Here is a 26,036-nt window from a genome sequence, read left to right on the forward strand (position 1 = left end):
AATTTCATAAATTTTTAATATTCTTAAATGATGTGTGAATGGTAACATGTGCAAAATATCAGTGTAGTATATATTTATAGTAGGTGTGAGGGCAAGGACATTTTAATTTTGAGTGTATGAAGATGTATGCGGCGCCGCCTACAATAGAAAATTTTCAATTTTTTCTTTTCATCCCGACTACAATATTTTTAATTAATTATCAAATAAGAAATCCCGATAAGAATAACTGAAAAAAAGATATTTTTTCTATTTTTAAATTTTTGAAGAATAATGTCACCCGCCCTTTCAATTCTTAAAATTTTTCCACACAAAATAATGTTTAATAAAATAGAATTAAAAATTTCTAAGAAAATATTAAAAATATTTTAATTCACTTAAATTTTTAATGTCTTTATTGTTGTCTTCCAAGAATTGAAATTTTTGAAATCAATTTTGTGTTAATTTTTTTTACCCCTACGCTTATGCAATTTCATAATAATAAAAAGTTTTATTGAATTTCATGTATAAATATAATAAGGTCTTTAAATTTCGTTCTGAAATTCATATTCAAACTGAATTAAATTTAAAAGTGGTATTACGTGGCGATAAAATATGAAATTCGAGATGTTTTAGAGTAATGCTACACAAATTGATTTTAGATTCCAATTTAGGGATTTCTTATAATTTAAATGAAAACATAAAACACCTTGTACATTTTAAATCAGACATTTTGTAATAACAATCAATATAGAATAAAACTTTCATATACACATACATATATAACGGTTCTTTTTTGTATGACTATATAGTTATCTTGAAGTATAGATGGAAGAACGTGTCTATTTTAGGATTATAATTCAGATTAATTACAATTCTAGACAAAACAAGACTTTTTCTTTATATTTGTGTGTGTATGTTATATAGTGTGTTTTATTTTATATAATATGCATATTTAAAAAATTTTCTATTATCTTTTATATATATGTGTGTTTTATATGTATCATATAAAATATGGATTCTAATTTGTTAAAATCCGGAAATGGTAAAACTTGCATATAAGAGTGTCTACTATTATACAAACAGTTACGTTAAATAGTTAAGCACTGTTAACTTATATTGTAAATCTTTTACATTGTAATTACAATTTACATATATCAGCAAGAAAAATCACATATTGTCAATTATGATTTCAAGTCAAAATAAAACGCGTTAATTGAATCTTATATCTAGCGTCTATTCAAATTAACTGGAGAGCATCGATGTTCACATTACACATTACAATTTCAGTAAATTTTTTTTTATAATTTTTTGTAAAAATTGTATTTGTTTTAATATTTTTTATTGTTATATTTTACAATAGCAATTTATAAAGGAGCTTTGCATGGAAATTGCGCGATTATTTTTTTTATTATGAGTTTTGAATTGTTTATTTTTTCTTAGTTCATATAAAATTTTTCTTATTTATTTTTTAAATTTTTATTATAATGATTTTAATATTTTATTAAAATTAAAACTAAATTGAATTTTTTTTTTCATTTATTCTATCTTTCAATCAAATAGAACAAGATAACACCTCACTGATATTGGCAATAACAATACCAGTTTGCCTTATACTTATAACTGTTATGGCAGTAGTCTTTTTACGAAAAAGACGAAATAGTGGTCGTAAATTAACAAAAGAATCACGCACAAATGACAGTATGTCACTACCAGAAAGTGTTATAGATCCAAATCGCCCTATACCAGTTAAAAATTTTGCGGAACATTATCGTATGATGTCAGCCGATTCAGATTTTCGTTTTAGTGAAGAATTTGAAGAATTAAAACATGTTGGACGTGATCAACCATGTACATTTGCCGATTTACCATGTAATCGACCGAAAAATCGTTTTACAAATATATTACCATATGATCATTCACGTTTTAAATTACAACCAGTTGATGATGATGAAGGTTCTGATTATATAAATGCAAATTATGTTCCTGGTCATAATTCACCACGTGAATTTATTGTAACACAAGGTCCATTACATTCGACACGTGATGATTTTTGGCGTATGTGCTGGGAATCAAATAGTAGAGCAATTGTTATGTTAACACGTTGCTTTGAAAAAGGACGTGAAAAATGTGATCATTATTGGCCACATGATACAGTGCCAGTATTTTATGGAGATATTAAAGTTCAAATACTCAATGATAGTCATTACCCAGATTGGGTTATTACAGAATTTATGATGTGTAGGGTATGTATATTAAATTTATAATTGAAGTTTTATTCATAATACTTTATATTTTTTATGATAAATATTTTTTAATAATATAAATTATTATAATTATTCTATTTTTAGGGTAACGAACAGCGTGTCATACGTCATTTTCATTTTACAACGTGGCCAGATTTTGGTGTACCAAATCCGCCACAAACTTTAGCAAGATTTGTTAGAGCTTTTAGAGAACGTGTAGGTCCAGATCAAAGACCTATAGTTGTACATTGTAGTGCTGGTGTTGGACGTTCTGGTACTTTTATAACATTGGATAGAATATTACAACAAATTCAAGTTTCTGATTATGTTGATATATTTAGTATTGTATGGGCAATGAGAAAAGGTATGAACAATTTAAATAATAAATTAATATAAGAAATTTAATTAAATAAAATAAAATAAGAGAATCTTAGAGTTTTAATAAGGGTTTTCTTGAGAAGAAAATATTTCTTAATTAAAATAATTACCAAATTTGGTAAAAAAAATTGATTTCTTCGTCGATTGGTTCAATATTAATTTTAATATGAACTTCAATTTATAAATAATTCTTAGATGTCTTTAATTTAAATTCAAATATTTTCTTTTGAATTTTAATCTAATTTATAGATTAATTTCTTAATATACTTAATCATTTTATTATTTAATTATATTACTTAACGAATATTATTTAATATTACTGAAGAAGTTTAAAAATTTATTGTTCTACGAATATCAATTTTTATATATAAGTATTTTTATTGCTTAAAAAACAACGAATCACAATCTGGCGTAATTAAAAAATTATTTTTAATTAAAAGGAATTTCAAATTTTTTAAATTGAAAAAAAAACAATAATAATCAATAATTTCATATATTTTAGAACGTGTCTGGATGGTTCAAACAGAACAACAATATATTTGTATTCATCAGTGTCTATTAGCTGTATTGGAAGGTAAAGAAAATGTTGTAGGACCGCCAAGAGAAATTCATGATAATCAAGGCTATGAAGGTTAGTAATCATTCCAAAATATTATTTTAATATTTTCAATAATTTTTAAATTAAAAAACAGAATAATTTTTTTTTTTTTTTTTTGTAAAATAATATCCAAAATATTAAATAATATTTTATTTCTATTATATAATATTTTTTTAACTTTTATAAAAATTATTTTTTTCTCTCATTTCTAAAAACCTTAAATGAAAAAAAAAAATAATTTAAAAAATTTTTTCTTTTTTTTTTTTTTGTTCATAAAATATTTTTTTTTTTTAATTTAAAATTTGTTTTTAGCGGTGGACTGTGACTAACTATTAAAAAATTGCTTATTTTCTAAAAAAAAAAAAAACAAAAACAAAAAAAGCAAAAAGTACGATTTGTTAATTTTTTAGTATAATTAAAATATTAAAAAAAAAAAAAAAGTATAGAAAATAAGAAAAAAAATATTTAATAAAAAGCGAAAATAGAAAATCAAAATGAAAAATCTTGTAGATAGCACTAACTCCTTCTTATATATTAAGCTTTTTTGGTACACAAAATAAAAATTTTTTAACTAAATATAAAAAATAAGACGATATTTTTTAATGAAAGAAAAAAATTAAGTAAAAAAAAATATTTATACAAAAAAATAATTGAAAAAAAAAAAATGCAAAAATTGTCGATATTAGCGCTTTATTTAAGAAGTAAAAAAAAATAAATTGTAATTTAATTTTAGAACAGTTATTTAAAAAAAAACGATGAATTAAAAAAAAAACATACTTGTGAATTTTTTTTGTTTAATATTGCGAGTAAAGAACAAAAGCTATATGAAAAATTTATGGAATTGTTTGCTTCAAAAAAAGAAAATTTTTTCTTCATTCATTTAAATTTTTTTCAAAGTGTATTCATTATTGCTTCATTGTTAAGCTTATTTTGATCTTTATTTTCTATTTGTTTAATTCTTTTTTTAATTTTTTTTTTATTTAATTATTTTAATATTTCGAAAAATCATTTTATCTAGTTTTTCAAATTTTTAATTTAAATATCATTTATTTTTTTAAATCGTAACGCTCATCGCATCGCTCAAAAAAAAAAAAATATTCACCCTCAAAAAAAACAAAACAAAATAAAAAAAAAAAACAAATCATCATTTCCTAACCTCAAAAAAAAAAAAGAGACAAGGCTATTTCCCAGTATGTCAAAGATTTGACAATCATGTGTGAATCACGTTCATTCGCTTGATTTTGCAAATGACAATCATCTGCAACTGTAAGCAATTTTCGAGCAATTAACATTTAAAAAAAATTATTTCAATAAAGTGGAAAATTGAAAATTTTATAATTTCAAAATGTTTTCTTTGTCATTTATTTTCTCATATATATATAAAACTTCTTTGTATTAAAGAAATGCGAAAAAAATAATCAGTTGCGTTGGCAACGTACAATTGGAATTTATGACGCCTACGTCATATTGTGCTTTGGAATTCATGACTAAGATCATTTGCATGCATTTTTGATATACTTGGAAACGGTCTAAACATAAAATCTCATCATTTTATGACTCGAATACAAGGTTTTGTTTTAAAACATAATATATATTTAAAACAAAAATTATAAGACTGAAATCAGTTTTTTTTCATTAAACTGAAATTTAATTATTTATTAAAATAAGTTTTTTAATAAATTTTCATATAAAAGAAAATATTAAAATATTTAAATAAAGAGCGAATATAAATTATAATAATTCTGATAACTATAAAGCTAAAAATTTACTATAGAAATTTTTAATTAAAATAATTTTCTTCTTTCTATTAATTTTGATTGCTTTTTCGTTTAGTAAACTTCTGTTATAAGAAATTCATTTCTTATAATAGAATTTTACCGTACTTTCTCTCTGTAATATTCAATAATTCTCTTGTAAATTTATTTCTTTTAAATATTACTGTATTTATTAATATTTATTATTTTTTAATTTTAAATTGAAAAATTATAATGCTTAATTAATTGCACCTACAATTTATTTAAGAATTTCAATTACAAGATTCGCAAAAGCGAATAAAACAAAAAAATTGTCTTTTACGTTATTTTTATTTTTACAATCCAATAAACATACTATAAAATTTAGAGTATGCAAAATAGTTATTTTCCGTTTTTTGCTGCTCAACTCAAATATATAACATAAAGCAAAATCTAATTTAGTTAATAAAATTTACATTTTTCGAAATAAACTAAACAATATTTTCGTCTCTGATTCTATAATAAATCCATAAAATTTGCATGAATACAATGCAGTAATATTGTATTAAAATGCAAACCAGGTTATCGGTTGTAACTGCTGAATTTTGTATTAATACCATATTACTAGAATTCTGAAATCACTTAAACAATTATAAATTTTAAACAAATCGCTGATAATTTCAAAGCAAAAAATAATTAATTCTAGTACTCCAAATTCTTCTCTTTCTGGAATCAAAGGATAAAGAAAAAATTTACTGACATTAAAATCATCGAAATTTTCTAACATAAAATGTTTTATTTTAATATATGCACTCCAAAAACCATATTTCGATATTCTTTATATACATATATAATTATAATTAAGTAGTTATCAGAATTTCGTTACTAAAAATTAATTAAAATTTTAGTTTGAAAATTTAAAAACTTAAGGAAAAACACACATTTTAAAATTAAAAAAATTTTTTTTTTAGCTAATATCGATAATGATTGCAGTTTTTAAACTATTTATTTTTAAAAATCTTTAAATTCACATTTTACAAATTTTCTTATATATATATACATATATACTATAATTAAAATTTCATTGGGCCGCTATCAACATTTTTTAAATCAATTTTCAATCTTATATTCTTTAATTTTCTTCTAATTTTCTTTGGGTATTTTAAATGTTTTTCAACATTTCTTTATATTTATTATTTAATTTTACATATGGATCTTGTAAATTGTATTTTTTTTTTGTTTCGTTAAAAGAAATTCATTTCAAAATACAATAATTATTAATAAATCAAATATTGTTTCAATTAAAATATGCACCTGGTATTTGGGTCATTTTAATCTAACATAAAATGTTTTTTTTTTGCACATTTTTATATTCCAATTTCGCCTCTTTAATAAAACTATCATCATTACAATATCAAAATAAAAAAAAAAATCGCTTTAATCCCGCCATTAATTGTTTACATCTGAATTAAACCAAAAAAAAAAAAAAAACAAAAAAACATTTGCATTTTGTAACGCGCATCATTTGTCTCGCAACAATTCTATAATATAATGCAAAATCATAAAGATCAAGCCTTAATCGAAAACAGTGAAGCATTATTACAAGAATTATTAGAAAATGCTGCTAATGAAGATCATCAAGGTTTAGATGATGATCCAGATGGTAATAATACCGATATTAATAATATAGATGGTAATGAGAATGATGATGACGAAGAAGATGATGATGATGAAGATAATGATAATGTTGAACATCCAGATAATTCAGATACAAATGATTTAACACAATCATTAATTGGATCAACAACTGGTGACGATAAACAATTATTGAGCACAAATCAATGGAAAGCAGAAAGATGACATGAACTAAACCAGAATGAAAACAATAATAGTGTTGTTATCGTTCTGGTTGATAACTCAGCTGCAACAACAACAACAATAAAACGTCAACAAATGAATGGTGGTATAACACAAGATTTATCAAGTACATTCCGTACACCAAATAATACAACAACAGCAACAATTATAACAAATGCTGCCGCAACGGCAACATTAAATGGCATAAATAATTCAATAGTAACTTCAACAACAAATTCACAAAATAATGCTACACCTATAACAATGACAGCTGAAGCAGCTGCACAACAAGCAATTCTTAGTCAACAACAAAATCATAATCAAAGGCCAAAATCCCAAATGATTACATTTACATCTTCCACCTCAACAAACTGTGATATACCTCATAGTTTTAGTCATGAAATTATCCGTGTGAACAGTTTTCACACCGATCATCATCATCATATTAGTAATAATTATAAAGGAGTTGGTGGTTCTAATAGTATTGTCATTGGCGGAAGTGGTAGTGGAAGTGGTGGTAGCGGTGGTGGTGGTAGCAGTAGTGGTGGTGAATTCGGTGAAAATGATGAAAATCATTTAAATGACGATGATGATGATTGTGTACGTAACGGGGTCGTCGATGATGATGATGATGAAGATTATGAGACAACATCAAATTTAGAAGTGAATAATGCAAATGATGATAGTGGTGGAGGTAGCTATGAAGATTCAAATCCAATGCAAGGTGGTAGTACCGGTGGTAGTCATCCCGGTAGTCATCGTAATAGTTTAGAAAAAGATGATGACGATGATGAAATTGATGTTATTAGTACTGATGTTAGTTGCTATGATCAATTGTTAATAAATACACATCGTAATGGTGACACCACTGAAAATGGTATTACGATTGTTGTGGCTGATGACTTAATAACAAAATGTAATAGCAAAAAAAATGGTGGTGAAGGAATTATATACACTAATCCATTTGTTGGTTGGTATTATTATTTTATATATAAATATATATATATACATACACTTAATATTTTCTAACAAAAAATAATAATTTTTCAAGAATTAGTTTTAATTTGTTACTAAAACACTTGTTCATATTAATTTATAACTCTCTTGAAATCATTTTTATTAAGCTTGCTTTTAAAACTTCATCTGTAATATGTTATTGTAATTATAATGGGTGTACTTAACATTTTTAATTATTTTTAATTTTAGTTTACTTCAAATTTTAAGAAACATTTTTAACTATATAATATTCTAATTTAAAATGGTGTATGGTACATTGTAATAAAAATAAAAACTGAGTTTATTCGATATTTGATAATTAAGATGAAAATATTTTTTGCGATATTTTTTATCGATTGAGGAAAAATATAATCAGATTTTTCATATAATCAAATTTTATAATTATTAAAACAGAAATTGCTATTAAACATGTTATAATGTTATATTATGTTATAATGTATATGTATAACAATATGTAATTTTTAATAATTAAATTTTTCAAAATAGCCCTTATAAAATTGTAAAAAAACTACTTTATTTTTAAGTTTCGTCAGTATACCACATAGAAAATCAATTACATAGTTATCATATATCGCATCCGATATAAAATTTCCCTCTCTTATCGTATAACGAAAGAACTTATTAGTATTGTTGCCAAAAAATACAGTTATACTGGATATCTTCTTTTATCTCAGATTTGATAGTGATTGCAGAAACGGTAGAAACATATTAAATTTCGGCTCAAACATTCTAAAACGACAAAATTTTTATAACAGCAGCCTTTAATTTATAATATAAATTAAAGACTGCTAATTATAATTTATAAGCAATAAATTATAATATTATTCAATGTTATTATTTAATTAAGCTTATTTTAGTTAACATTTAACCAAAACTAATAGGCCTCTAAACTTTTAGCCTATAGTAACCTAATAATAAAAATCATCGAAATTTATCCTACTCCTTCGTTAAAATTAAAATTTTGAAATAAATTAAATTTAGCTGTTCTTCAAAATTCCATTTGATAATTAAATATCGAATATTCTTAAGTTTTATTTTTTTTATGTAAATATTAAATAACTCTATAAAAAATTATCATATAAATTTTTACTAATTATAAAAATTATTAACATAAAAACGAAAGAAAATTATTTGTATGTATGTACTTCATTTATTATTCCTGAATTTAACTTTACCCTCTTATCTCCTCTAATAGTTTTTTTTTTTTTTTTTTTTTTTGAAAATTTAAAAATATTACAATTAATCTCATATGTCTTTTTCTTTTCTCTTTCAATTTTCTTCTTTTTTTTAGATGATGAAGGAATCGCTGAATCAGGAATGTAAGAGAGCAACAAAATATACACAAAAAACACAATTTTTAAAAATAATATAAAACAAATAAATGTGATATATTGAAGGAAAGTAAATTAAATAAAAGAATTAAAATTAAAATAAATAAAAAATGTTCAGTAAAACAAAACTTCAGATTAGACGATTTCGAATTTCATCAAATCACATTCAGCAATGCCTAAAATTTAAAACAAAAACAAAATATACAATTTATAAATTTAAATTAAAAAAAGAAAAAACAATTAATAACTCTCTTTTAACAATAATTATTCTATAGGATATGTTTAGTAAAAATATTTATGAATTTATAAAAATTAAAACAAGCATATATTATGTACGTATGTGTATATTTTAGCTTTGAAAACTGAAAAAATGCAAAAATGTTTAATGAAAATTCAAACAAAAAAAAAAAATCTTAAATTATATTTAAAAATTAAAAAACAAGAAAGGCCAATTTTTTTAATTGTTTTTCATTAAAACCAAAATATCATAATAATTATATAACAATTAGAAAAAAGAGAGAGAAAAAATTAAACGAAAAAAAAAAAAAACAAATTTCATTTTATAGAATTTGTAAAATTGTAATAAAATATTATTGTATAAAGGTATAATTAATACCTGAACATATATAATTTATATATATAAGTATATATGTCATAAAAAAAATTATTTAATATAATTATAAATATATTTGTAATAATAATATGAAAGAGTTAAAATCATTTTTCTTTTAATATATGTACATCAGCTTTTATAAAATATAATTTTAGTAGAAATTATTATTCTAATTCTAGAATCTTTTTTTTTTTGAAATAAACTCATAAATTAACATTTAATGTATAACTACATAAAAATTAAATCAGTAGAATTATCAAATTTCGTTATTTTCGTTTTATCAATTGACATGAATATTTGAAGTCTATAATTAAATACGAATTTCAAAGAGTAATTCATACAAAGAAATTCAAAATAAAATTAGAATTTATTTCAAAATATTTTATTTGAAATAAATTATTCGAAAATTCGAAATTTTCGTATAGAACATTGTTGCGATATGTAAAATTTAAATTTGTTTTAATTAAATTACAATGAAATTATAAATTGTAAAAAGAATAATTTTTCATACTTCAAACATTTTTTACAAAAAGCAGTAATATTTTTATTTTATATTTTTGACATTTTAATCTTAAATTTAAAATAAAGTTTCAATTCAAAAAAGACTGTACATCTAATATACATAAGTAGAGTTCATAATTATATTTGCGTGAAAATTCATAAAAAAAAACTAAATTCCAATATTGAATATTAATTAATACTCTTCTCAACTTTTATAATTAATTTTAATTATTTTGCATTTGGATTTGAAAAAGCCACAACTTCTATTTTTTAATCATAATTTTTATGATTAAAAAATTGTAATTTAAGAAAGAAATATATTCAATTTTCTATTTTCATTTATATTGCTCATTTTTTTTTATATACATATGACAAAGAATGTAATTAAAACACTGCCAAATTTTTAATATATTCCAATACGCAAAACTATATTATAATATCTCAATATGTACACATCAAAATAATAGAAAATTCAACATAAATTTCATATAATTACATTATTGCAATCCAAAATTAAAACGTACATATTTTATTTTCATTATTACTGTAACAAATTTTAAATATTTTTAATTAATAAAAAAATTATTAAAGTCTATTTGATTCAAAAAAATTTATTTATTATTTTTAATAATTTCGATTTAATTAAAATTGATTTTAACAATTTTATATTATTATTATTAATATTTTATAAAAATAATAATGGAACTGAGAACATTCCACGCCACCTAATAGTTTAAATACCTTTTCACAAAATATAAAATATAATATAAATAAACAGAAAACAAAATTGTTCATTTTAAAATGATATATATATAAAGCTATTGACTTATATATATACATTAATATAAATATTTAATTAACAACTAAAAAATTAAAGTAATAAATATAATGATGATTGTATTATAGAACAAAATAAAAAAAAAATTGCATATATATACCTATTATAATTTATGTAAAAGAATAAAATATTTAAATGTAAAATGAAAAAAATCGAAAACAATAATTAAAAAAAGACTTATATAATAATATGTAGTTGAAAAAAAGAAAACAAAAAGAAAATCGTTTTTTAAAAATTAAAACAAAATTTATTTATTGTAATTAAAAAATAGAAAAAACAAATACCTAAATTAAAAACGATACCTAAATTTGTAAATTTTAAATTTAATAAAATAATCATCCCCTTAAATTTTTGTCATCATATTTTTCCTAAATAATATTAAATTATTTTGTTGGTTATTGTAATAATTAATTTTAAACTCTTGTTTAAAAGGGCTAATTTTTGTTTTTATTTTTAACTAACCAATTCAAAATTTAATAATTCTAATAAATAATCTCTTAATATTTATAATTCTCTACTTTTTTTTTATTGCTAGTTGATATGATCAGCTAAGTTGAAAGGATATCATTCCTTTACTCTTAACTGCAAAAGGTCTAAATAAATAAACCATACAAAATAAATTAATTTTTGATCAAATTCAAATTAACTCTCAAGTTTTCTTAATTGTACATAATATTAAATTCAAATATTTATGTTACATTTTTAAATTTTCAATATCTAATTAAAATTTCGATATTTTCTCAATATTCAACTTTTTAAAAACAAAAAGCGGATGATCATTTTGTTAAATTCTTAAGACAGATTTCAAAATATAGACAGCTAGTTATTTGGTGAGTTGGTTTAAATTCGCAATTTTTAAAAATTCATTAGTATTAAAGTTTTAATTAAACTTGTGAATTTACTTTTATGTTATATTAAACAATTGTTTTTGAAGTTCTTGTAGTTTAGTTTCATATCTCCAATATACCAACTCCAATATATCAAATTTAAAGCTTTTAAAATCAGAAAATTAGATATTTAAATATCCCTCTGACTTATATAACTGAGAACCAGACATAATTTATTTTTAAACTCACCACTAAATAATACTTATATTAAATCCGTATCCTAAAATGAATATTTAATCTAAATATAAATTGAATAAACATAATTTTAAATATTTAAATTCTATTTTAAATATTTAGACAATTTTTAAAATTTTGATTTATTAAAATTAGAAGACATATTGGAAAATTTAGTCAAATTTTGCCAAAGCTTTTTTAATTTTATTAAAATTTATATCGAAATTTATAAATATTTTTTATGTAAAAAAAAAAATTAAAATAAAAGTAATCCAAAAATAAAAAAAAATTGTACATGGATTATTTTAATTGTTAAAAATTTTTACGAGAAAAAAAAAAGAAATATTAAATGCAACAGCCTAAACATTTAAAGAACTAATTTAAAACGAAATATTAAATTACAAAAAAGAGAGCTAAAAGATAAATTGTATTTTATATTTAATACGTACAATTAAAAATGCAATTTTTAATATAATTGATTCTAAGTAATTTTACATTCCCATTAAAAATCTTTAAAATAAAATAACATTAATAGAAAATATATTGAAAAATTTTTTAATATTTATGTATAACTTTATATACATATAAATAAAAAATGAAAAAAAAAATCTTCAAATTTATTTCTATTATATGTATTCTAAATGTTTATAAATGTGTATTTAAAAATGTTTTGTAATTTTCTAAAGAGAAGAAAACAAAATTCAATATTAAAATAAAGCAGCTTTTTCTGTTTGCAAATATTAAGAATCACAATTATTTCTATTAGAAAATGCAATAATTAAATTAAAAATTTTGTTCTATTATTTTTTTTTTTTAATTTCAACAATTATGATTACCTTTCTATAAGGCTTACAATATTGTATAATATAAAGCAATTGTAATAAAAGATAAGATTATGTTTTTAAAAACCTAAATTTTAGAATTGCTTTATAGTATCCACTTCTATGACCAATTTTCAGCTTCACTTTTTTCTTCAAAAATTAATAATTTACAAAAAGAGAATTTTTAAAGTAAATAAAGCGTAGCTTTTGCATAATCTTAAAAAAAAATAAACTTTTATTTTTATTTATTAAAAAAAATTTTAAAATAATCAAAAATAAATAAATATATCTATTGAACTCTAATCCTTGATAAATTTACACTAATTGAACAATTAAAACAATTAAAAATTTAATTAAATAAATCCATTTATGTATATGAAATTCATGAAAACTTAAAAGTGATTCAATAAATTTAAAGAAAGCTTAAAACATTAAAATAAAAATACATATGATGCAAAATAAAAAAAAAAATTAAATTTAATAAATACAAATTGACAAATTCAATTTTATAAAACCAGATAAAAAAAAAATAAAACAAAAATCAAAAATATTTTAATTTTTGATTTTTTTAATAAAATGACATGAAAAAAAAAATATTTAATATAAAATCCTTCTATTTTAGGGAAATATCATTATATACTCCTAATATTTTTTTAGAAAATACCATATATAATTAATTGAAAATTATAGTATATACGTATATATATTTATGTATATAACTATAAAGAAAACAAAATAAAAAAAATTACCACTGAATTTAAAAAAAAAAAAAACAAAAACTATAGAATTATTCAATATATAAAATATTCCCCATTAAATATCGGCAAACTTACAATTATAAAATATGACTGCATTATAAATATTGCAATAATATTATTTTATTACATAAACCCTAACTTGAAATTATTTATTTTGATCATTATCAATATTGTAATCAACTTTTGTTTTATAATTCTTAAATAAAATGCTCTTTATTACAACTACAATTTTTTCAAATTTAATTTTAAATTTTAAAAGCATTTATTAATATAAATATACATATAAGTATTTGAAAAAATAAATACATATTAAAACTATATCAATAATATGTATTTTACAAATACAAAAAATTTTTACAAAATGATAAAAGATTTCAAATAATAATTTATGAAAATATTGTTCTATATACACATTTATATTATTTTTACGGTTTAGGGACTATTTTTAGACTATAAAATATGAACTAATTGACTAAAATTTAAAAAAAAAAAAGAAAAAAGAAAGTAATTTTTTATGAAATCCCAAAAATTTTCAAAATCGAATTCATTAAATTTTATTTATTATTCAATAATATAATAAATGGTATTATATAATTGTATAATACCCTTTTCTTAACAAGAAACAAATTAAGCAAAAAGCCTAAATACTTAATTTCCCATAAACTGTAAAATAACTTTTTTTATTCCGTTTTCTAAAAAAAACTATAAATATTTACATATAATAATACTGATTATACTAATAAAAAAAATATAACAACTTTGACATATCTTTTGTAAAATTCTTATTGAAAATATTTTTAAAATTAATATTACGAAAACCAAAATCAAAATAAATACTATACTTAAAACTTAAAAACAAAATCATTGATAATTTTTACAATTTTACAATTTTCTTCAATATTTAAAAACCCCCAATAAAATTTGTTTTTAGTTTTTTTTTTAATTTTCTTTCCTTTTTTTATAAATAAATATAATTTCGATTCAAATATTTTTAAATATTAAAGAACACCAGAAAAAAAATTATTATCTTTGTTTTTAAATATAATTAAATAACAACACAAAATTTAAATAAAATAGAAAATAATATTGCTAAAAAAAATGCAAAAAAAATAATGTTTATAAAATGATCTGTGATCCGATATTTTGAACTTAGAGAAAATTAATTTGAATGAATTGATAAAAAGAAAATTACTAAATTGAATTTTATTAAAATAATATAATTTTTTCTTCTTCTTTTTGATTAAATTTATTAAATTCAAAATAAATTCATTTCAATTATAAATTCAAATTAAATCAGATTAAATTTCAAATTAAATGAAGTAAATTTCTTTTATATTTATTTAATTTTTTTTGTTTCAATTTTAAAATTTGATAAAAAATTTAAAAAAAACTTAATCAAATTAATTTTCTCAAAAAAAAACATTAAAATAAACAAAGAAAAAACATATTATGTAACATGACTTCGCCATATGATAATTAATAAAATTAACAATAAAATTTAAGATCATTTTAAGATATTAAATTATAATAATGTATAAAATTGCTGACAAAAATAATTGTGAAAAGAAGACAAAAAGCGAATTATAAATTTTTTACTTTATAAGAATATTTAAAAAAAAAAATTTTTTTTTTTTTTTTAGAGAATAATAAATTTCATATAATTAATTACAATTCATGTAAAAATAAAAAATAAAAAACATCAAAAAAAGATTAAAACCAAAATAAACCTAATATTTATACGTCAACATTAAATTATATAACACTGTCTTCATTAATTTTGCTGTACATCTCTTATTTGCCATTTGTTATAATATATATTTACATATAAATCCATTAAATATACAATTATTATATTTGTACCATGTAAAAATCACAAGTTTGAATTTATAAGACAAAAGAATATTAAATTGCATTTTCAAAAGCTTGTTTTCTAAATTTAAATAAAAATCTCCCAAAATGATTCAAAAATTTATTTTATATTTGATATTTTTAAAAGATTAATAAAATTACAAAATGCACATAAATCTGCATGTTAATTGTTTTTTTTAACATACTGTTTTGCCTAAGTGTGCCCTGCGAGAGGCCGTTGCAACAATTTATTTTGTATCAATTTGTTTTGTATGAATTCAATTGCTTTTAATATTGTCTAAAAAATCAATTCAAACTTTTATAATGCTCGTATATTTTACTTTTATACGTACTAATATAGTGTTATTTAATTAATTAAATAAATTATAATACTAACTATATTTTCTTCAATAATAATATAATTGTCTATAACCCTTGTTGATTTTGTTATTAATGTTAGCTAAAATGTAAAATCTTAAAAAATATGTAATTATTATTTGAATTAATTAATTTGAAAAAAAAAAAACAAATTTTTTTCAGGATTCTACTTTATATAAAAAGAAAATAAAATAAAAAGCGGGAAGGTACAATATACAATTGAATTATTGTTAATAAGTAAAAAATTAAAAAAAAAATATTCTATCCTAAGACCACCATAATTAGATAAGAAAAAATAAATAAATTTTATGATTATAATTTATTCCATGTGTACTATATAAGAACTTTAAACTTAAAAACGAAAAAAATTAAAATGTGAAACAAAAATCGCGACATTATTGACTTTATTGCTGAGTCCGCAAAATTCAATATTATTTTTTATTGATCATTGAAAATCGAAACCAAGCTTATAAAAATTAGTGAAAATAGAACCCCCATAATGTTTTATTTTTTTTCTGTTAAAACCAAAACCAACATACATATATGCTATACTATAACTAAATTCATTCACATAATATTTAATAGAATTAAAAAAAAAAAAATAAAACAATAATTTTTTTAATGATATTAAGAAGAAATTTTTAGAAAATTTATTAATTTTCTAAAATTAAAAAAAAAATGTTCAAAAAAGACGCATATACAATATGTAAAATTAAAATTTATTATTATTAAAAAAAAAAATAAAAGAAAAAAAATGAATACAACAAGAAACTCAAAAAATTTATGCATTAAGAATTAAAATTAAAAATCTTATTTGTAAAGAAAATCAAGTATTTCAAATTTATATATATAATATAATCGTGTTTATTTACGTGAGAATTTCGTAATTTTTGTTTTAATTTTTTTTTTGTTTTATTTAGAAAAAATTGTAAAATATTTCTCGAATATAATATTATAAATAATTAAATATATTATATACATGTATGAACCAGATATGAAGGTTTACATTTTTATATTAAAAAAAAGTAATATAATTATTATAGCAATTAATGAAACTTTAGTAGGAAATTTCTTTATTTTTTTTTGCTTTATTTTAATTTAAATTCTTATTTTTTTTTATATATATATATTATATATTAAACAATAAATATTAAAACAAAAAAAAAACCTATATGATATTTTTAATTTAATGTAATAAAAGAATTATAAATATATAAATGAAAAAAAAATGAACTTATTTGATTTATTTAATTTAAAAATAATATTAATAAAATAACCTTTATACCATTATTCGGACGTTTAACAAATAAGGGAATTTTCAAAAATTTTGTTCTGACTTAGATTTAACATGTTCGATAAATTTTTACTAAAAAAAAAATACGTTCGAAAATTGTAACATGCTTAAAGTTCTAAAGAATTTTTAAAAGATTTTCTTTAAATGCTATAAAATATTTTAAATTTACAAAAACAATCATATACAAAACGTATGTAGATATTAGAAATTAGGAAAAGTGATGTAATTAGTTTCTGTAGAACAGTAATGATCCAAAAAAAATTTTTAAGATCGAAGTTAGAATTTTAAGTGTATATCTGAATTATAGAAAATTTCTCATACTTGGAATAAGATTAAAATTTTACATTTCCTATCTTGTTTTTCAAAAAACTAAAGAATTTTCAAGTGTTAATAAAAAAGATCCATATAGTGTTAAATCTATGACCATGTAACATAGATTAATTTCTTGTTTTTTTTAGGAATGGCTACAAGTTAGTAGAAGCTAATCTATTCTATTTCAAATTTCTGTTTGTCATAGATCTTTTGCATAGTCATTCTAAGGAAATTGTAATCCCACTCTAGGTTTCTTCGTTAGGACCTTGACTTTACAAAAAATCATTTCTGTCAGTCGTGGTTAAGACAAACGGACTTCAAATTAAATATTGACTTAAAGCTGAGTTATAAAACAGCAAGTTTCACTATCAACGAACATTGATGTAATCAGATTAGCCAGTAGATGTACTGAAATTTCTGGCCTCGAATCTCAAACCTCATTTAACTTCTGGTACGCACATCAGGTAACAAAGTTTCTAGGTATATAGCTGCATAGAAAAATATATTTTAATATTCTCAAAACCAAATTTATTAATAACATTTTTATAATATACATTGTAAATATTACATTGTTTTAAAAAATCGAAATTATTCGATATGAATAGAATTTATTTTTCAACGTTCTCGCAATCCAGTTCATCAAAAAATTGTATGAAATCACCTAAACTATTTGCATAGAAATCTGGTAGAACCTTTCTATGTTCTGCTTTATCAAAATCTTCTAATGTCGCACCACCAGTTAGAACAGCTAATGTTTGAAACTTACATATTTTCCCAAACGCTATATCTTGATCTAACATATCTCCAATCATAACAACACGTTTAGGATCATTTATATTGAATTTCTTTAATACAATGTCGCATAAATCTATTCCCGGTTTACTTAAAACTATCGGTTTTTGATTTGTACAGTCTGCTAACATCTTTGTAAACATTCCTGGACCTACAACAAATGCATATCATTTTTTCAAAAAAATAATACCGTTAACCTTGTACAAGCCATTTCGATTTTACCTAAAATATTTTTATCACGAAATTTAAGAAACATATCTGATGCCCCTGTTATAAAAAGGCATTCAGGATTTTCAGATAAATATACTTGAGCTCTAACTAAATTCGTTGCAGAAACATTCCAATAGCCATGCAAAATTACAGCAGATACTTTCTCTTTTACCGAAATGTATTGTAAAAAACCTATAAATGACTCTTCCTCAGCGTAATTAGGTTCCTCAATTACTTCAAAACCAGCACTTTTAAGCTCTTCATGCAATGATTTTGAACCAATTGCATAAATTTTTCCCTCAAATTTATTATGTTTTAAATATGAAGTAATATTTTTTACAGTGTGGCACAGATTATTCTAAACTAATTATGTTAAAGCTTTTTGATTTTAATTAAAAAATAAATAAAAATATTACCAAATCAAAGTTGATATCACATGCCCTAAACATTTCCTCGTATTCTTGATCAGATCTACCACTATTATTTGAGATATAGCCGATTCTTTTGTTTGCAGCTTGTAATAAATTGATTCCTTTTCCTGAATTTTCAATTGGAGTTTTGCCATGCCAGAGGACTCCTGTAAATTATAATTTAAGTGTACTTATTGCAATGCAATTTGATATTAATGTACATATTAGTAGGCACATACCATCACAATCACTCAAAACCATATCAAAAGATTTTAAAAACTCCTTTTTTTCATCCACAGTTAAGTCCAAAATATTTTTCGGTTTATTCATACTTAAAACTTGAATTAAGCCTTGCCTTGAATAATCGAAATATACTGTGATTACCGTTATACCTATACTGTGATTAAATTCAAGTATATATTTGAAAATTTCACACTTTTAGTCGGAGTTTTATTTAAGCTTGTCAAAGCTACCTATTATCTAACTAAGATTAAATTAAAACAATGCCAATTGCCAGCTGATATTTTGCTAACGTCAACCAATTTTTTATTGTTTTTTTTTTTATTTTATTATTTTATCTTTAATCTAGTTCATGAAAATTTCATAGGTATGTGTGTAAACATGAAAGTATATTAAAACAAAATTTAATTATTCACTTTAACTTAAATTTAAAACTGAAGTTTTTCAAAAACAACTGATCTGAAAAGCCGCCTAAATTGACATATCTACTGCATGATGAAAGCATACTGTCAAAAATATTTTCAATTCTCCCTTATTAAACCAAAATAATAAGTAATAGGTTTATATGTACGTCTTTTATCAAAATAATACATGTACACATATTCATCCATATAATTATTTCCATATGATTATAATAGTAGTACAATATCAAATAAGTTCACAACGACTGTGACATGACAGTAGCACACAAGTATTTTTTCGTTTGTTATTATTAGTTTTATTTTGCCCTGAAATGGTAATTTAATTTGTTAAGAAATTTATAATATAATTTTAAAATGATTAATCGAATACCGAAATATGCAACAAATACGTTGATCAAGTTGTGCAAGGAACAAAATATATATTGCCTAAGAACATGCACAAGGAACTTTAATTCCCCGGCAGTAATAAAATTGTCAACAATTTGTAAAGCGACAAATCCTTCAAATTATGCTAGGGAATATGAAAATATAAGGTATTTTAATAGTTTGGAAACAACTAAAAGGATACTACCTTTAGTCCAAAATCGGGGTTTTTGTAATAAAAAGGAAAGTAACTCAAATACCTTTAGCAATGTACAAGGAACCGCTGGAAATAAAAATACATTAGGGTCTCAAGAACAACAACAAGAAATTAAAATCGATTTAGAAGATGAATTTCCAAAAAAAATATCAATATTTGCCAAATTTAAATTAATGTATAAAAAATATTGGTATGTTTTGATACCGGTTCATCTAGTAACATCTGCTGGCTGGTTTTTTAGTTTTTATTTATTATCGAAAAGGTTTATTACCTTTAAAATTTAGTATTAACTTATTATTAATTTGCAATGTATTTTAGCGGTGTAGATATACCTACTTTCTTGGAATACTTAAGAGTAAGCGATTCAATGATTGATAAAGTTAGAGAATCAGACATGGGTCATTATGCAATTGCTTATCTGTGTTATAAATTAGCAACCCCTCTTAGATATGCTGTTACATTAGGTTAAAACAATTTACTTAAAAATATTAAAAGCATAAAACACTCACTTTATAAAAAATTTTGTAGGTGGTACAACGGTATCTATTAGATATTTGGTGCGATTAGGCTATATTAAACCAGTGCCAACCAAACAACAAGTTATGGATAAATTTAAAAAAGCAAAGGATGATATAAAACAGGACTTAAAGCAAAGACGTGACACAATGGTAAAAAAGGCAACAAGTTCTACTGCTAGTAAAAAGTCTGACACCGAATTTGAAAAATAATTTACCAAAAAAACTTTGTAGACTTTACTTTAATGTAGAGTATAACTTATTTATGTTACATGGTTAAAAGTTTATTTATCCTACAATAAGCAAAAGAAACTCATTCTAATTGGCATATTAAAAATTGTTTACTGTAGTCTAGCAAAAAAAATGATTTGTTTTTATGTTTTGTCACTATAAATTTTGTCAAAAAATAGAAACCGCAAACACTTTTTTACAAAAATTATACTTTTTATTCTGAAAATCCAAAAACTTTTAAATTTCCAGCATCCCTTCTTCGATCACAATTATCTTTATCATCGCAAGCATATGCTAATAAATATTGTTTAGGATGCCAAGCAACAGTAAAAGTAGCAGCATCCACCGTAATATGTGTGACTTTCTCACCAGTTTCGGTATGTGCAATATCAATCATTAAATCTTCACTGGCTGATGCTAATAACTTCCCGTCGTAACTGAAAGATATAGTACGTACTGGCCAATCGAGACGTGAAAGAACTCGAACACAAGCTAATTCTGTTGCATCCCATATTGATACTAAAGCATCAGCAGAACCTGTAGCAAAATATTTTCCCATTGGATCAAATTCAATACAAATACAAGTGCCTGGGTGAGCTTTTAATACATGTTTTAGTTCTAGGGTAGGATAACTAAGAATATGAATACATCCCTGTCCATTAGTTAAGAAAAAAAGATCACTTGTATTGTTCCAAGCAATTTCGTTAACCTCAAAATTGAATTGCTCTTCTGCTCGAATTTTATGCGTTCTAGTATCAATAAAAGTAACTAAATCTTCTTTATTTCCAACCGCAATAGTTTTTCCATCAGGCGACCAAGTAATATTTATATTTTCTCCTTTTGTTGGAATTGTTGTAGCACATTTTCCCATCCTTACATCCCAAATGCGTACTGTTTTATCACCACTAGCGGTGCTAAGTAATTCCGGAATGGATGCATGCCAGCATCTAAAAGAAAAGAATTGTAGATTAAAAAGTTACTCTTAAGTTTAAAATATAGGTTTTATAAATCTTACAATTGGTCAACCGAGCCAGTATGTCCCCGAAAAGTATTTTCTTTAGATAGTGCTCTATCGCGATCTAAAGTAAAAACGGATACGGTTTTATCAAAAGAGCCTGAAGCAAGACGTCTTCCTGTAAGTTAAATTTAATTATATATTGTGAGCTGCACAAAATTTATTTTAGCAAACCATCACAACTCCATCCAACAGAATGAACTTTGGAAGAATGTGCCTTTTGTTCTTTTATTTTATTATGTGTTTTAAAATATGTTTGTAAGTCACTAACAGTCATTTGTCTGCCCATTTTTCATTTAATTTATAAATTAATTTATTTTTCAAACCTTAATGTTTGTTAATCGGATTTTGTTTTGATTGTAAACAAAAGGTAAAGTTGTCAAAATCATAAGCGTACATACAGCAAGATATAAATACAAATTCGTACAGTAACACCACTCATAGAAACACCGTTTTTTAAAATAAATTAACGCGATATTTATTTATATGAATATAGAGCAAAACAGATAAAAACTAAAAACAACGTTACTGTTTAAAAAAAAATTAAAATAAAAAAGTAGGTCTATGTTCATATAATAGTATGAATTCTGTTAGTAGTACTAACAGAACGGAAAAATAAGAAGAACACGTAGTACTTTTGATTATAGTTTTTGGTTCAAATCAAACAGTAGGCTGTTCTAATTAAATTAATTAATTTCTTATAATAAAATGTTCGAATAGAGTTTGATTACTTCAATGTTCTTAATTAATTAATTATTAGCAATTGATTTATTATATTCCAATTATTATATAAATATGTTACATATACGATATAAAATATATGAGCACATTATCATATATAAATGTAGACGAATAAAATTTTATTCTAATTATTCTAGTTATTTAATTTTTTGCAAAAAAAAAGCTTTGAAAACTCGTGTTGAATTTCAAAATTCTCTTAAATATAGGAATTGAAATCTTCTTGTATAATCACAAAAAAAATCAGTTTTATTATATGAATAAAGAATTTTGTGTAAACACATATGTAACGTCAGAAACGACGCTTACTTAATTTATTAGTTTTGATTTGATTTGATAACAAATTAGAATATTTTCTACATATTACTTGCGTTTGTTTTGTTTTGTCCGGAAAATTAAAAAATATTTTTGTTCCAATGCATAACATTTTAAGATAATTTTTTTGTATAAAAATTTACAGATGTAAATTTAGAATTAAAATTATATCATATAAGTTAAAAATGATCTTCACAAAAAAGAAAATGAAGCAATTTTGTATGATTGGAACTTCCTTTGTTTTCGGTATTTTTTACTATTACTATTATTATTCGAAAATGATTTATTATTTAATAAAATTAATTAAAAGTGCCATTTTATAACCTCTTATTAAAATTTTAGGTATATTTCTATATAAATCGCTAGTTAGTTCAGCAAATACTGGTGAACTTGTTGAACAGGAAATAATAGAAAATAGGAATAATCCAATTAAAAACGAATTTAGTGAACATTTAGGTATAGATGAAAGTAAAATTAAGACACTAACTTCTCATGAAAATGAAATCCAAAGCGAAGAACATAGACTGAGAAAAGAACTTGAGGAAACAAAGACGCGGCTTAAACAAATTGAAAATCGAATAATGGAAATGGAAAAAAATATACCAAAAAAATATCCAGATGTAAAATTTCTAAATTACAAAAACCGGAAAAGGATTTTGGTAAAAGAAATATAATATTTGAAAAATTTGATTTACCTAATGAATTTTTTTAATTATATATGAAATAGATAACGGGTGGAGCTGGTTTTGTAGGGTCTCATTTGGTTGATCAGTTAATGATCCAGGGACACGAAGTAATTGTGGTAGATAATTTTTTTACCGGTCGGAAACGTAATGTGGAACATTGGTTAGGTCATCAAAATTTTGAATTAATTCATCATGATATAGTTAATCCATTATTCATAGAAGTTGATGAAATTTATCACTTAGCTAGTCCAGCATCGCCACCGCATTACATGTATAATCCTGTCAAAACAATTAAAACGAATACACTAGGTTAAATTCAGTTGGTACAAAAATATAACAAAATTGTAAAAATTTAATTTAATTTCACTAGGAACTATAAATGTATTAGGCCTAGCCAAACGTGTTGGTGCTAAGGTTCTAATTGCAAGTACATCGGAAGTTTATGGTGACCCAACCGTTCATCCGCAACCTGAAACATATTGGGGTCATGTTAACCCTATAGGTATTTTATATTTTATTTAAAATTTTGAAATTTCTTAATTTATACAAAAACTTAAGGACCACGGGCATGCTACGATGAAGGGAAACGTGTTTCAGAGACGTTAAGTTATGCTTATGCTAAACAAGAAAAAGTGAATGTTAGAGTTGCAAGAATTTTCAATACATATGGGCCCAGAATGCATATGAACGATGGAAGAGTTGTTTCAAATGTTATTTTACAAGCATTACAAAATGAAACAATCACTGTATACGGTAATGGAAAGCAAACTAGATCATTTCAATACGTATCCGATTTAATTGATGGCCTAATATCACTAATGGCATCTAATTATACCCAACCCATCAATATTGGAAATCCGGTTGAACATACAATAGAAGGTGAAATGAAATTAACGTAACAATAAATAGCAAAAAAAAAAATTTTAATTTTTTAGAATTTGCTATAATAATACGGGATTTGATTGGTGGAAAAAGTTCAATAGTGCAATCGGCAGCTGTTGAAGATGATCCTCAAAGACGAAAGCCAGATATCACTAGAGCAAAAAGATATTTAAATTGGGAACCGAAAGTACCATTAAAAGTTGGCTTACAGAAAACTATTGAATATTTCCGAAATGAATTAGATCGAATAAAATATCAGATATCTGATGACCGAAAAAGGTTAATTACAGGTCTATGAAATGAATTTTCGGTGATGAAATTTGGTAAGATCAGGTGCGAATTTTTAAATAAATCGTTGAAAATACAAATCGTATATTAAAATATCAACAAAAAGTGATTGTTTTAGCAAAAAAATCAAATGTCTTTTTACCTATAAAATTTTGCATATTTGACACCAAAAATTTAGTGTAAACACTACTTTTTTATTTTTGTTCCATAAATATAAATCACAGATAAAGAAATTTATTGCAGATAACGTAAAATAGAATTTTTTTTCACATTAAATGCTCAACTGAACTTGGGTGGTCCTGAGTGCAGGCTTCAAACCTGTAGTCGATTAATTTCGAAGTGGTTCGATTCCACCTGTTGGGCGAAATTTTTTAGATTTTAAATTTGCTTTTTAAATTACGAATTTGTATTTCACAATTTTAATTGTTAATTAACATATTGTTTGTTATTAAAGATTTTCTCTTTATATTTCAGGTTCTATTAGCACAGGGCGATATTTTATAGAGAGTAATATTATTATAAAAGAACCAAATAAAATTTACTGGTCATACTTACATACATATGTATTTATGTACATTTATGCACGGAATAATTAATAATTAGGAAGTAAAAAAAAAATCGGGATAATATAATGTAATTAAACAACAGTCTTTAATTTTGTAGGAAAAATTAAGTATGTAGTAAATAGTATTCAACGCCTCATATCTTAATTATAATTTGTTTATGTATATACATATCTTATTTATCTTTTATTATTTAAAAAAATTAATGTGCATATTATTACAAAAATACGTACAAATTAAATATCAAAATGTTGTTAATTTATTGTAACTTAAATTGTTAACTACAAAGGAATGATTAGTTTTAATTTTTTTTTATATTATATGTGCTGTTTTTCTTTTTTATTATTTTATTTTATTTTATTTAAGTTTTAAAGTAGCAAAAGTTTTGTTATGAAATGGGGTGTTAACAAATAGTGAAAAGAAAAATAATTAAATGTGAATTTGTTCAATTTTATTATAGGAAAAAAAAAATTAGCAATAAAAACAAACTTTCTACTGTAATTCTCATTGTTTTTATTATTTCACCTAATTGAAAATTCTAAGATTAAATTTAAAAATTTGATTTTGTTTCAGTGTGTGAATGCACATA

At 22.3% G+C, this 26,036-nt stretch overlaps 6 protein-coding genes and 1 non-coding gene across 9 annotated transcripts in view; 5 read left to right on the top strand and 2 right to left on the bottom strand.

Moving 5' to 3' along the window:
• LOC129605614 (tyrosine-protein phosphatase 10D) overlaps positions 1 to 17,014 on the top strand; it is a 39,611-nt gene extending 22,597 nt beyond the window's left edge. The window contains exons 8-11 of one of the 2 annotated variants that reach the window (XM_055515481.1): positions 1,540 to 2,222; positions 2,328 to 2,586; positions 3,103 to 3,231; positions 16,117 to 17,014. In XM_055515481.1, the coding sequence (XP_055371456.1) occupies positions 1,540 to 2,222; positions 2,328 to 2,586; positions 3,103 to 3,231; positions 16,117 to 16,133 (1,088 nt within the window). In that variant the 3' untranslated portion in view covers positions 16,134 to 17,014. Of the gene's footprint in view, positions 1 to 1,539; positions 2,223 to 2,327; positions 2,587 to 3,102; positions 3,232 to 3,510; positions 3,620 to 16,116 lie in introns of those variants that run through there. The other variant, XM_055515480.1, reaches the window with a different exon arrangement.
• Positions 6,885 to 9,374, top strand: LOC129605615 (tyrosine-protein phosphatase 10D-like). Its single transcript, XM_055515483.1, has 2 exons — positions 6,885 to 7,758; positions 9,097 to 9,374. The coding sequence occupies exons 1-2, from the start codon at positions 6,885 to 6,887 to the stop codon at positions 9,126 to 9,128; spliced, it is 906 nt and encodes a 301-aa protein (XP_055371458.1). The 3' UTR covers positions 9,129 to 9,374.
• A 1,051-nt stretch (positions 17,015 to 18,065) lies between the features above and the next one.
• On the bottom strand, positions 18,066 to 19,349 carry LOC129605563 (uncharacterized). Its single transcript, XM_055515405.1, has 4 exons — positions 19,212 to 19,349; positions 18,979 to 19,139; positions 18,575 to 18,920; positions 18,066 to 18,503 (listed from the first exon to the last, which is right to left on the bottom strand). Exons 1-4 carry the CDS (start codon positions 19,300 to 19,302, stop codon positions 18,169 to 18,171), a joined length of 933 nt encoding a protein of 310 aa, XP_055371380.1. The 5' UTR covers positions 19,303 to 19,349; the 3' UTR covers positions 18,066 to 18,168.
• A 519-nt stretch (positions 19,350 to 19,868) lies between these two features.
• LOC129605388 (protein FAM210A) lies at positions 19,869 to 20,948 on the top strand. The gene is made up of 3 exons (XM_055515121.1): positions 19,869 to 20,476; positions 20,533 to 20,678; positions 20,743 to 20,948. The coding sequence occupies exons 1-3, from the start codon at positions 19,989 to 19,991 to the stop codon at positions 20,940 to 20,942; spliced, it is 834 nt and encodes a 277-aa protein (XP_055371096.1). The 5' UTR covers positions 19,869 to 19,988; the 3' UTR covers positions 20,943 to 20,948.
• A 210-nt stretch (positions 20,949 to 21,158) lies between these two features.
• On the bottom strand, positions 21,159 to 22,396 carry LOC129605387 (THO complex subunit 3). Its single transcript, XM_055515120.1, has 3 exons — positions 22,150 to 22,396; positions 21,976 to 22,093; positions 21,159 to 21,907 (listed from the first exon to the last, which is right to left on the bottom strand). Exons 1-3 carry the CDS (start codon positions 22,262 to 22,264, stop codon positions 21,175 to 21,177), a joined length of 966 nt encoding a protein of 321 aa, XP_055371095.1. The 5' UTR covers positions 22,265 to 22,396; the 3' UTR covers positions 21,159 to 21,174.
• A 676-nt stretch (positions 22,397 to 23,072) lies between these two features.
• Positions 23,073 to 25,846, top strand: LOC129605442 (UDP-glucuronic acid decarboxylase 1). Of its 2 annotated transcripts, none has more exons than XM_055515217.1 (7): positions 23,073 to 23,274; positions 23,371 to 23,687; positions 23,756 to 24,023; positions 24,085 to 24,216; positions 24,273 to 24,593; positions 24,650 to 24,929; positions 25,359 to 25,846. In XM_055515217.1, the coding sequence occupies exons 1-6, from the start codon at positions 23,214 to 23,216 to the stop codon at positions 24,892 to 24,894; spliced, it is 1,344 nt and encodes a 447-aa protein (XP_055371192.1). In that variant the 5' UTR covers positions 23,073 to 23,213; the 3' UTR covers positions 24,895 to 24,929; positions 25,359 to 25,846. The 2 variants fall into 2 exon arrangements, with proteins under 2 accessions (XP_055371192.1, XP_055371193.1); XM_055515218.1 differs by having other exon boundaries at positions 24,650 to 24,919.
• Trnastop-uca (transfer RNA opal suppressor (anticodon UCA)) lies at positions 25,162 to 25,248 on the top strand. Its single transcript has one exon. It is a non-coding gene; the product is annotated as a tRNA-Sec (tRNA).
• Positions 25,847 to 26,036: the final 190 nt, after the last annotated feature.

Source organism: Condylostylus longicornis, unplaced genomic scaffold (assembly GCF_029603195.1).
Source record: "Condylostylus longicornis isolate FDR11 unplaced genomic scaffold, ASM2960319v2 ptg000013l, whole genome shotgun sequence".
In the NCBI taxonomy this organism is placed as follows: domain Eukaryota; kingdom Metazoa; phylum Arthropoda; class Insecta; order Diptera; family Dolichopodidae; genus Condylostylus; species Condylostylus longicornis.

What these genes read in the sequence shown, in the direction of transcription:
- LOC129605388 (XM_055515121.1), top strand. Translation starts at nt 19,989, where the DNA reads ATGATTAATCGAATACCGAAATATGCAACAAATACGTTGATCAAGTTG. An exon ending in TTTTATTTATTATCGAAAAG is followed by an intron (nt 20,477 to 20,532) that starts GTTTATTACCTT and finishes AATGTATTTTAG; the next exon opens with CGGTGTAGATATACCTACTT. An exon ending in TAGATATGCTGTTACATTAG is followed by an intron (nt 20,679 to 20,742) that starts GTTAAAACAATT and finishes AAAATTTTGTAG; the next exon opens with GTGGTACAACGGTATCTATT.
- LOC129605563 (XM_055515405.1), bottom strand. Translation starts at nt 19,302, where the DNA reads ATGAATAAACCGAAAAATATTTTGGACTTAACTGTGGATGAAAAAAAG. An exon ending in GGTTTTGAGTGATTGTGATG is followed by an intron (nt 19,140 to 19,211) that starts GTATGTGCCTAC and finishes TATAATTTACAG; the next exon opens with GAGTCCTCTGGCATGGCAAA. An exon ending in GTGATATCAACTTTGATTTG is followed by an intron (nt 18,921 to 18,978) that starts GTAATATTTTTA and finishes TAATTAGTTTAG; the next exon opens with AATAATCTGTGCCACACTGT.
- LOC129605387 (XM_055515120.1), bottom strand. Translation starts at nt 22,264, where the DNA reads ATGGGCAGACAAATGACTGTTAGTGACTTACAAACATATTTTAAAACA. An exon ending in TGTTGGATGGAGTTGTGATG is followed by an intron (nt 22,094 to 22,149) that starts GTTTGCTAAAAT and finishes TTTAACTTACAG; the next exon opens with GAAGACGTCTTGCTTCAGGC. An exon ending in ACTGGCTCGGTTGACCAATT is followed by an intron (nt 21,908 to 21,975) that starts GTAAGATTTATA and finishes CTTTTCTTTTAG; the next exon opens with ATGCTGGCATGCATCCATTC.
- LOC129605615 (XM_055515483.1), top strand. Translation starts at nt 6,885, where the DNA reads ATGAATGGTGGTATAACACAAGATTTATCAAGTACATTCCGTACACCA. An exon ending in ATACACTAATCCATTTGTTG is followed by an intron (nt 7,759 to 9,096) that starts GTTGGTATTATT and finishes TCTTTTTTTTAG; the next exon opens with ATGATGAAGGAATCGCTGAA.
- LOC129605442 (XM_055515217.1), top strand. Translation starts at nt 23,214, where the DNA reads ATGATCTTCACAAAAAAGAAAATGAAGCAATTTTGTATGATTGGAACT. An exon ending in AATTAAAACGAATACACTAG is followed by an intron (nt 24,024 to 24,084) that starts GTTAAATTCAGT and finishes TAATTTCACTAG; the next exon opens with GAACTATAAATGTATTAGGC. An exon ending in GGTTGAACATACAATAGAAG is followed by an intron (nt 24,594 to 24,649) that starts GTGAAATGAAAT and finishes TTAATTTTTTAG; the next exon opens with AATTTGCTATAATAATACGG.